This window comes from Nilaparvata lugens, chromosome 1, assembly GCF_014356525.2.
Source record: "Nilaparvata lugens isolate BPH chromosome 1, ASM1435652v1, whole genome shotgun sequence".
Taxonomy (NCBI): domain Eukaryota; kingdom Metazoa; phylum Arthropoda; class Insecta; order Hemiptera; family Delphacidae; genus Nilaparvata; species Nilaparvata lugens.
This window is the reverse complement of record NC_052504.1, coordinates 101354507-101366563: the sequence shown is the minus strand read 5'-3', so window position 1 is coordinate 101366563 and position 12057 is coordinate 101354507. Positions and strand designations below refer to the sequence as shown.

Below are 12057 nucleotides of genomic sequence, written 5' to 3'. Positions count from 1 at the left end.
AATGTGTCTCTAAAAGTTTTCATGAAGAAAGAAAGCTCAAAAACGTCGATGCAATGGAAAAGAAATTCAATTCTTACAAGGTCATCGATAGTATAGGTGATTCCTAAAGGTCAGAATTACTCTTCATCGCAGCAGATGAACAGATCTTTATCGGTGTAAAAGTTGATGCTTGATGAAGGAAATTAGGAAGTTACATGAATAATGAGGAAACAAAAATAATTGCCTGTGTGGGTTATTTTATTCGTGTCGTTTATTTAACTTTCTAGCATCGGCATCTCCATAACAATGATGAAGATTAAGGAAATGGCGGGATTGGAAGTCGGTGCATCTAGCATCGTGACTGGCAAGCAACTGACCTTCTGGCAAGGGTCGTCTGCTTTCTAGTCGCCGCCGACCTTACATAATCCACCCTGGCCACAGCAACCAACAAAGCCCACTTGTAAATATTCCATATAATAATCACGTGACCGCTGAGGTCTCTTCCTTGTGGTCTACTCGTTTTGAACCCGTTTTTCTGTTACGAGAAAGGGAAGATTGTGGGTTGATCCAGTCAGAGAAGATTATTGAAACTCAACATCATGTAACTTGTCATGTTTTCTCGGAAACAATTCAAATCTAGCAATAACTCACTGACCACTTTCTTCTTGTCGCCTGCCTCACCAAACATCATGTATATGAACAAGTTGTCTTATGACGCTTATTAATAACTGCCTCGTGTCTTGCATTTACCTATTTTTCCAATAAAACTTTCTCTGTCGGTTGGAAGGTAAGCGTGTCTTACTGTTCCTACCTCAAGCTGTAACTGGAATAACTTGTTTGAGCATCAAGACGATAATATCCTTCCAATGCAGACAATAAATTTGTGTGCGCAGTCAACCAGAACATGAGATCATCCTGACGATGGCTACTCATGAATTTGGTCCGGTTGAAAAAATAAGTGACTGATATTGAACAATAAAATTGTGAAAGTTAGGTTTTAACAGTTGGTGAACCTTTGACCTGTCTGCCTCTGAGTATCCTTTTTGAAATGTTGTTACACGTTTCTGATTCCAATGAACATGTTTAATCATTACATTCACCACTCATTCAATTGATGTTGATTGGAGGTATCAAAGCAATTATTATTTCAATTTTACTCAGTTGAATAAATTTAATTCAAATAAATTGGATTTGTTTCAAATATTATTGAATCAATTAAAAATTAAATGGAGAGTTTGGTAGAATATGGAATTTTGAGAAAAATATATTTGTTACCTAAACTTATCAATATTATACTTTCTCATCAAATAATTTAATTTGATATGGATAAAGAGTTTCCATTTGTGTGATAGTTTGAATATTTGAACTTATATCCTACTATTGTTTATAATTTTGCAGTATTGAAGGAGAAATATATATAACTATAGATTATCTATTGAGTTTTTAACTCTTGTACTCTAAAAAGGATGAATGTGATAATTTAAAATTATATGGGTTGTATACTTGGAAATATGATATGGAAGCAAGCTTCCGAATCCAGGCCAGGAAAATATGGTTACAAATAATAAAAGTGAGAATTTACAAAAAAACACATTTATTGCCACCGTGTGCTTTCTCTTGCAATAGAAAAATCCACACCTTCGTTAATATATACAAAATATAATATATTACAAACAGTCGAAGTGTTATAAACACAATAATAAGGATTCATCGGAGTGCGGACGAGGCGATAGACCAATGGAAGAGGAGAATGAAGAAGAAGAGTGGGTGGTTATCGCCGCCGGCCGCATGCCGAACTGAGCTGCAGGGACGTGCAGCCGAAGCCAGTCAGCAGCGCCACCAACAAATACCCGTACGAGTGGCGCTGCTGCAGCCAGCCCCCGCTGCCAGCCCTCCAATAATGGTCATTGCTTTTGATTGGGTCGAGGGGTGTCAGCTGACGCTTAGTAGGGGCCACTGGCGCCTGGGGGGCCATAGTTGGATGAGGGGCCAGTAGGACCACCGGAGCTGCCGTGTCCGCCTGATCCTCCGTGACCACCCCCGTGTCCACCTCCAATACCGCCTCCGTGTCCGCCTCCAATGCCGCCTCCGATGCCTCCAATGCCGCCTCCAATACCGCCCAAGTCGCCAAGTCCTCCTCCGATTCCAGTTCCACCGATTCCGCCTCCAATGACTCCACCGCCAATGCCTCCACCGATGCCTCCGCCAACTCCACCTCCAACGGCGCTGGTCTCCTTCTGGGTCTTGTAGCGGATGAAGTAAACTTCGGGTTTGGATGGAGCAGTGGGTGCAACAGTTGGGATGTTGATTTCGGGTGCTTCTTCTGGCCTCTTGACCAACACGTAAATGAGGGTCTTCTCTGAGTCCTGTGAGATCTGGGGAATGACTGGGGCGGTTGGGGTGGGTGGAGTGGGTGCCTTAATGAAGATGATCTTGTAGTGCTTTTGTGGGGGTGGGGGAGGGGCGATGGGGCGAGATGGGGTGGCGAAGTCGGGCTCTGGGGGTGGGACATGCACGTAGATATGCTTCTGTACGATTGGTGCCTGGGGGGCGTAGCTGAAGCCACCACCGCCTCCGGTAGCACCAAAGCTTGATCCACCAAAGCTGGAACTGCCTCCGCTGAAGCTGGAGCTACCACCGCTGAAGCTTGATCCACCGCCTCCGATGAAGCTGCTGCCACCGCCTCCAAAGTGGCCTCCACCACCACCTCCTCCTAGAGACGTGAATCCGCCGCCGCCCGAGCTGAAGCTGTGGCCGCCGCCCCGAAGCTGCCGCCGCCTCCCGATGGAGCTCCGTAGCTGCTGGATGGTGCGCTGTAAGAGTAGCCTGCCTCAGGGCGGGCACTCGTCAGAGCCAATAACGATGATAGAACCTGAAATCAAACAATCACAATAATATTAATAATATTATCTCTCACCAGCTGCCACAATTATTATCATCAAACGTATGTTTAGGTATCCTCAAACTATTTGACAAAAGCCGACCTAACCTATTTTTCCCATTTCATATAAAACAGTCTCTTTCTAATTTTCTAACCAATTAATCAGCCTTTCTCATACAAGATATAAGAAATCTCCAATCAAAATTTAAGGATTTTGTCCCTCCTTTTCCAACAACTAACTTCTCCCACTATCATACATTTCAAATTTTCTTTTATTATTTGAAAAAATAGCTGATAATTTCAAAAAAGTTAAATTCTATTTATAGTTATTGTCATGAAAAATGTGCAAATGCCAGAGAAACAACTTCGATTGTTATGTTGATTAGATGAGAGAAGAAAGCAAAAGTGAAGTGTGAAGTGACTAGAAAGAGTAAACGGCCTTGACCGACAGACTGAAGTCTGGTCATTGATCTTTCACTTCCTCTTCGTTCCGTCTTCCTTCAACACTCGCTTGGACAGGAACTCTTGTAGAGCCATACCTACTGTGACGGGTTTATCTATTGCAACTCTATTGATTGAGATTTTCTCTGAATAGACAAACAATTTCAGCTAATGAGGAAATCTTTTCTCAAAAAGTTCACAGAATTCAATCGGAAAGGGATGTAATTTCTCAAGTTCTCAAATTGAGAACTCATCATTTGGAACTTAACAATCTTCATTAAATTTTATTGAATGATTTTGAAATGAATTTACGTTAAATTTCATCAGAAAAGAATTTCCAATGACAGCTTAATTTCAGATTCACAGATTGTGATAGTGGAGAATATGAAAACATACTCGAAAAATCAGGACAACTGAAAAGTAATAAAATTGAAATATTTATAAGGATAATTGAGAACATACGAAAAAAATCAGAATATTTTTTCAATTTTACCTTTTTAATTTGATTTTTCAACAGAATCTAGCATATTTTTACACTATTTTGATAGTGTAGGAAGCATTATGTAGGAACATACTATGTATAAGTATGTTCTTACACTTTCTTCATATGAGATGAAACATTATGTAGAACTGTTATATATGTTTTTTGCCAATAGAACCCTTTTCGAATTGAGCTTTTGAATAAGAGAATTGTAATGAATGCTAGAGAAATTATGGAGGATCTTAATCATAAGCTAAAGTGACTAAATTCCATTAAGAAACAATAGATGAATAGATGAATTAAGGATATAATGCGAAATGAAAATAATTAATAGAAGCAGCATTAACTGGAAATTCAATTTGAAAAAGGGTTACTCGTAACTTTTTCCAGATAGGATGTCATACATTAAAGATATTGTATGTGTAAATGGGAAATCCCATGTTAAATGTTGAGGAAAGCTTTGAATCCCTACAATTTTTTGTGACTTTTTTCCTCTCGATTTTCTAAAAAGTAAATTGTATCCGAATTCTATCATTCATTAAAAAACAATATAAAATATATGGCATTTTATCGCAATTGATTGCGATTTAATTCCTTTTTGATATTAAATTAGACCCCAATACTCTGAATACCATTATTCAAATTGTAATTTCTTTTAAATTCTGAAAATATTGATAACATCTGCATTTATTATCCATATTCTTCCTACTCATTCTGAATCTATATTCAACTGGTTTTCTCATGGGTGATATAACTAATATATAATTATGATAGTTGTATCCTGAATTCATTATCTTAACTCATCGAATGCAATAATTTTTTATTGTTAATTGATATTTTATATGTGATTTGAAAAAGGAAAGACTCTCTGAACCGTTTTGGGCGTGAGCCTGTGGTAATTTTCTGTAAGTTGTGTAATTCTGAATGATTAAATAAATAAACGGGGGAAAATGACATTGGATCACACCTATTGGTGAAGTAATGAAGCAAAATCACGGATGACGGAGCCTTGCTTATTGAACATGTTAAGCATGGAATGCGCCTTTGAAGATGAATAGATTATTATCTGATAATAGACAAATGAAGACTTTTCATGGAACTAAACAGCCACACGATAAAATCCTAAGACGCTTTTAGATGCTTTTCAAACGAGAGTGTAGAGTATAGCTCAAAACTATTGAGTATAGTTTTGTAAGGAATATTTCATTTTTGAACCTTAAGTTTTGAATAAAGAAATATTATTATTTCCATATCTTTGAAATCTCTGGGAAACATGAGGTGGAGAGCCCTCTAAGAAAACATTGATGAAGAAAGCCTTTCCGTTAAGTTTGATTAATTTGAAGTAGCGAATTTAAAACCTAAGAGCGGTCTATAAATAAATTGATATTTTCACTTTTCTTCCACTCCCATTTGGAGTCTCTGGAAAACGCTTGCCTCAAACACTGATCAACTGCTCTTTTGGTAATCTAACTCAATAATAAACCGCTAAAGCACTGTGAAAAACGGTGAAAATTGAAAAGATCATTGAATGGATTGGTTTAGTCCTTAGCTTGACACTGATTTCCACAGAAAATGATCCGGAACGAATATCACTACACAATGGCACTGAGTTGGCGAAGCACTGTATGCAGATAGCTAGATGAGATGAGATGCGGCTACTTACAACGAACGCCCTCATCCTGTCGCGGTATTCCTCTTCTGGTCACTGTGTGAACGGTGAGAGCCAACGGTGAGTGTGCTTCCAACAAGTGAAAACTTGGCTTATAAACCTTCTCCTCTCCAGCGCTTCTTGCAAGCCCCTCCGCCTGACCCGACCAAAACACATTCACTTTTACTGTGTAAAGAATGAATATTATGCTAACTTGTCGGTGAGGTGACCGGGGGATGCGTCAGGCCAGGAAGACGTCCGCTGCTGACCTCTTGCGCCCCCGCAGTCGCCGTACCTCTTTCAACACTTTCAACCACTCGCCCAATTTACGCATTGTAACAAGTTTCTTGAGCTGATCACTGGATTTGAGGATTTCTATTAAAGATCGCCAATTGTTGAGAAATAAATGCTTACCAGTGAAAAATTAAAGCAATTGTATCGGATACTTTTCTCAATTGACAGGGTTCAGAAATAACTTATTCTTAATCACCTTGAGTTCTCTTTGGCAGGATCAATATTATATCGTTGTGTATAGTATGGTTTATAACGAATTCTATTGACTTGGATGCTGATTGTAACCAGACAAGAAATGAATTCACTCATAAAACTATTCTTATGCTTAGCAGTTGAATTTAGGGATTGTTTTTGTGAAAGTTCATAGATCGTTGGGAAGAAGGTTCCAAGTAGTATGTGTCATTTCACATAGAATATTACTCTATAAACACACTCAAAAACAATCGAGTTGGGTTTTTGAATTCGTATAATGGAGAGTTTTTAGTAAGTAATTAGAATACAGAAAGGGAGCTTTGGGGTTTGCGCCGGTTTTATCAACTAACTATTGGATCCACTATCAACTATTGATGACTCTTCTTGTTATTTTGGGTGATTGTTGATCAGCAAAACATTTATGATTATGAAATGTTTTGTGATTTTCTCTTTCGGTGTTTCTACCCAAGAAACCAAGAAACTTAATTCGGTGGTCGAAAGCCCAACTCTATGTGATCTATGGGTTAATCATCAAATATTCATTCCATTACTGACATTCGAGTATTTTACTAATGATGAGTTCTTCATCTGTAGCATGGAAAACATTTTTCTGTATATCTAGTTGAAAGAAACAAAAAAGCAGATGCATCTGGTTATTATTCCGTTTTATTTCAGTTCAACCATAAAAAAGGTTCGTACCTTCAACTATTATCAAATCCGTGTATAAATGGGTCTGTAAAATCTCACAAAAACTTGCAATTTGCGAAATAAGTGGCTGAACTCTGTAGTTCAATTTAGACCAAAACTGCCTTGAGAAATCCAGTTCTACTGCATTATTTACACTCATCACATTCTTTTAAATCCAGTCTTCTTAAAATTAGCTGATTTAAGTTTTTACAACATATAAGTGACAAAAATTACGTTCAGTCTGTCTGATTCTGTTCTTTTGAATAATCTGATGAGGAATCTTGTGACGCTTCTTGTGGAATAAACGCTGGGCCAAGACTACTGCGTAACTATAGTGAGGTCCACGTTATAATGGCAGTGAAGAAAGATGAAAAAAAAACGTTGCCGTCTGTCTTGTCCAATGCCTTCTATAGACAGTAGCTGATACAGGTTTATTGATGTAATATTAACGGTTCATCCTCGTTAAAAATTATAAATTATATTTTATCAAGCAAGAAATTATATTTTTCAATAATTTCATGATGAATTCTTATAATTAAGATGAAATATTTTGTTAATTAATTATTAATTCAACATTGTTGAAAGACAAGATCCTACATTGGCAACAGAGCAAAGCGAGAAAGAGATAGCGCTATTCACTTTGTTTGATGATAGACAAGGATAACAATACCATTGCTAATCATACACTGCCATTATAACGTGGACCTTACTATAGTACCAAGACTACCAGATTCCACCAGGAACTCATTTGCTTCTGCCCTCTACAAAAAGCCTTTTTACACGCTGGAAATCATCATTCTCAGCAAACAAGTTTTCACATTTTTAGGAGATTAATAGTTCATCTGAATTCATCTGTTTCATTAGCAAGATAGAATCAAGATTTACCAGTACCATTCATAATCTATTCAGATGATTCAATAGTTGATTAACTTCATTTGAGTAAAGAGTCAACAACAAAATAATCATTCATTTTCAACCTGATGGAATTTAAAAACATGTTTTTACTGTTTTCTAATTGGTTGGTGAGAATGGTGAGTTATGAAATCTTAACAAGCTGATTCTCAATTTTAAGACACAGGGAAAACACAGCAGGCATTTCCCCGTAGGAAAAGTATCAAAATTTGATTATAGCCTACTCAAAGTCAAAATTTCAGGTTACATAAACTTATCCCACTTTTTGTCTAAAAAAATAATCAAACTGTTACACCACTTGTAACTTATGTTCTTGTGTTCATTACTCTTGAAAGCATTGTTATCGATTATAAGAAGTACGGTTCACAAATCTCACTGAAAAGATGAATTATTGTCAGTGGCGGTCCCAGGATTTAATTTCCATGGAGGATACCAACTAGAAGTTCTAGTGGGTATGTAATATCTACAGAGAAAAGGGTGTTCCAGTGGGCCCGTCAATCTTTGGTGAAATATGTGGAATTTGAAGCCGAAAAACGTATTTTCATACGTGTTTGAGCTCTTGAGTATGCTCAAGCTAATACTATTTTTCAGGAGGGGAATATATACCTCTCATTCTTGCCTCCAAGACCGTCATTGGAGACAGAGATAATCAATCGTATAATATAAAAATGCAGAGTGGAAATTCACATGAGTCCTTCAGAACTCATGTCGAAACATTGGTGAGTAACAGTAATTGAATCCATTAAAGCCTGATTATTTAACAGTAACATTCTCAAATGCACCTGAATATTGGAAGGATGGAATCAAGTATTGAAATCATTCTCTCCAACATTAATTTGTCTGGAATGTGAGGTTCGGATGAGATTTGAAATATCATTGTTGCAAATATTCACTGTACATAGTAGCCATTCGTACGAAATTTAATTTGAGATAGAATTAGAATTAAGATAGAATGTTTACAAACGAATAGTGATGACACACCGGATTTGACCATTGACTGTAACACCGTGATAAAAGGGAGAGATAAATTTAAATACCTGGGATTTACCATCATGAAAAATGGTGATACAGACGAGGAGATAAAGATTAGGTTGGCCCAAACCAGGAGTTGTATTCGACAGTTGCACCCAATCATATGGAGTAAGGATATTCATAGGAAAAATAAACATAGAATATTCAATGCAATCGTCAGAAGTATAATGACGTATGGGGCAGAGGTTTGGGTGACAAACAAGAGAGAAAGAGATAAGATAAGAGCTGTTGAGATGGATTACTGGAGGAGATGCTGCGGGCTTACCAGAATGGACAGAGTGAGAAACGAGGAGATAAGAAGGAGAATGAAAGTGGAATGGGATATTATAAAGTTGATTGAGGATAAAAGGTTGATGTGGTATGGCCATGCTAGAAGGGCGAGTGCTAGCAAATGGATAGGGATGGTGACTGATTGGAGTCCAATTGGGCGAAGGAAAAGAGGAAGACCTAAAAGATCATGGAGAAATGAGGTGGATGAGGCTATGGAGGCCAGGAATTTAAGGGATGGTGAATGGGAGGATAGGCAAAGATGGAGGTCTCGACTAAAAGAAGGAAGACGGTGAATCACTGTAAAATCCTATTATATATATATATTATTTGACATTCCGTAGTGCTGTACTGAGTGAAATTTTGATAAGAATTACTTGTAGCAAAAGAAAATCGATATTGAAATACAGGCACCAATATTCAGAGCTTATTTACAGGAATGACCACCTCTCCTAAGCCCATAGACTCAGCTCCCTAAATTTGGAAATAATAAAAATAAATTGGAAACCCAAAAAAAATCTTCAGTAGTCATTAAACACTGCTTTTCTTCTTTGGGACCCATCCAAGATATTTGATTTTGAGCCTGTCTCCCAAGAATTCAAGGAAGGACACAGTCTGCTGCGACCAAACCCTCCCCCCCTCCAATGTGGCTTATCTCTGGCTGATTAATTTCTTGAATTAATTCTCTCAAGCACTTTGTGAGACAAAATTATTTGTAGGTTTAATGTTCAACATCATAGATTGTGCCGAGTCATTAGCGTCTATCAACACTATCATTGACTGAAGAGGAGTGTTGAACCTGACCTCTCAGTCATGATTTTGACCTCAAGGATCTCCGAAATCGACACGCTCAACTTACGCCCAACTAATTTGCATGTCATCAAATGCAACGCTACAGTCAGAACTAAGAAAGATCGGATCGGATCGAAACACTGCTCTCTTTGAAACAATACAATGCATTGACTTATTTAAAAAAAACAATACAACAGAAATCATTATCAGTATTTATTAAGTTATTTTCAATTCATGGTTATAGGAACGTAAGCAAACAGCAATACCAAAGTTATTAACAAAATACTAGATAATAACTTGATCTTTATAGATTCTATTAGATTGAACGGAACTTGACAAACACATAAATGTTCATAATTTGTATGATAAGTTATGATCAATCTAATAGAATTTATAAGGATCAAGTTATTAACAAAATATTCTTATAGATTCTATTAGATTGAACATAACCATGGCCACCTCTAATACAAGGCCCCGGCCTACGATATTGCAACATCGCAGTGGAGGCCTAGAATCTAATACGTGATTGGTGAAAAATATTTTTAAAAATACCAGCTGATCTTTTTCACCAATCATGTATTAGATTCTAGGCCTACGCTGCGACGTTGCAATATCGTAGGCCGGGGCCTTGTATTAGAGATGGCTATGACATAAATTATCATAAGTTATTAACAAAATAACTTAATTCTTATAGATTCTATCAGATTGAACATAACTTATCATACACATGATGAACATAAATATGTGTTTGTCAAGTTCCGTTCAATCTATTAGAATCTATAAGGATTTAATTATTAACATTTTGTTAATAACTTTGGTGTAAACGTAGATTTATAGTTTTATATTTCCAGCCTGATATCCTATTATTTATTAAGCGAGCAATTTCTGTATTTTTATATATTTATTTATATCTGGTTATTTATGTCCAACGGATCTCGAAAACGGCTCTAACGATTTTCACAAAATTTGGAACATAGTAGGTTTATGATATAAAAATTTGATTGCACTAGGTCTCATCCTTGGGAAAACTCGCTGAACGACATTAAAAGGATAATTATTCATCCTTGGCTGAAACAGCTGTGGAAAGTAGAAAAGTGAGTGAGCGAGTGAGTATATGAAAAATCAAAATATCGCATCCCCGAAATTCATAAGATGACATATAATAGCTAGCTGTGAAATATAAACACGATCATTTTAGAGAATTGTGTTCTGTTTATCTATAAATAAAAATAACGTGCGAAGCTTGTGCCCCGATATTTTTTAAGAGAACATGAAAACGTTTCAATCAGTACCTGGTTTGGTCTAGATATAAGTCATAGAAGTCTCCTCAGGTCAGGCTCACATCAATCGCTATTTATTAAAAACAATATAAAAACATGAATTACCCTTTTATTTAAAACTTTTGAACTTTAATACATTTCAAACAACTAGTTTCGGCCTACTTTGGTCATTTTCAAGTTTAAATGCAAGAAAAAAAAATCTGGTGTGGCGCACTCACACAACTTTCCTTGCCGTTATGAAAATTGATCATCGCTAGTGTTCACGGGCATCTCAAGTCTACTACTCCTAGATCTGAGCAAGCTGGCGACAGGACAATAACGCTGGAGACACACGAGGTCTGCTATCTCTTCATATTGGATGATTTAATAGAATCAACAATAGAGTTGCCAACAGTTCACAATTGAATAATCACATTTTCTCGAATTCCGAGCTTATTTTCAATTTTAGGTGAAAATGTTACTGAACATTAATAAATTGTAGAGATTTTTATGCTCAATCTTTCTCACCTTAATTTTGTATAAATTGTATCTGAAGCCTGATAATTTTTAAATATATGGGACTTGTGGCATTTGATAGAGCTTATCAATAACTATTAAGGTGCGTACAGATTTAGTTTTTGCAATTAACTTTTAATCAGTTGATGCCAAGCTTTTATATCTGTATCTTACCGTTTCTGTAAAAATACAGATATAATCAGCTGATTAAAAGTGAATTTCTCATGTTCGCGGCGCGTATATCTGTACGCACCTTTAGGTATAAATTTGATCAAAATCGTTGGAGCCGTTTTTGAGAAAATCGCGAAAACCCAGTTTTTGACAACATTTTCGCCATTTTAGCCGTCATCTTGTATTGCATTTGATCAAAATTGTTCGTTTCGGATCCTTACAGTGTAAGGACCTTAAGTTCCAAATTTCAAGTCATTCCGTTAATTGGGAGATGAGATATCGTGTACACACACACACACACCACACACACACACACACACCACACACACACACACACACACACACAAACCACTTTTTTAGACTCAGGGGACCTTGAAACGTATAGAAATTTGGAAATCGGGGTACCTTAATTTTTTTGGAAAGCAATACTATCCTTACCTATGGTAATAGGGCAAGGAAAGTAACAATTCGATATGAGATAATGTATGTGTATATGCTTCTATCT

The 12057-nt window shown here is 36.8% G+C and overlaps 1 protein-coding gene across 1 annotated transcript; it reads right to left on the bottom strand.

The window, feature by feature from the left end:
- Nucleotides 1–1561: 1561 nt before the first annotated feature.
- LOC120349502 (keratin, type I cytoskeletal 10-like) lies at nucleotides 1562–5612 on the bottom strand. Its single transcript, XM_039419855.1, is given in 3 exon segments — nucleotides 1562–2743; nucleotides 2746–2851; nucleotides 5446–5612. Coding segments are annotated over 3 exon segments (942 nt in total). The 5' UTR covers nucleotides 5461–5612; the 3' UTR covers nucleotides 1562–1922.
- Between the last annotated feature and the right edge of the window lie 6445 nt (nucleotides 5613–12057).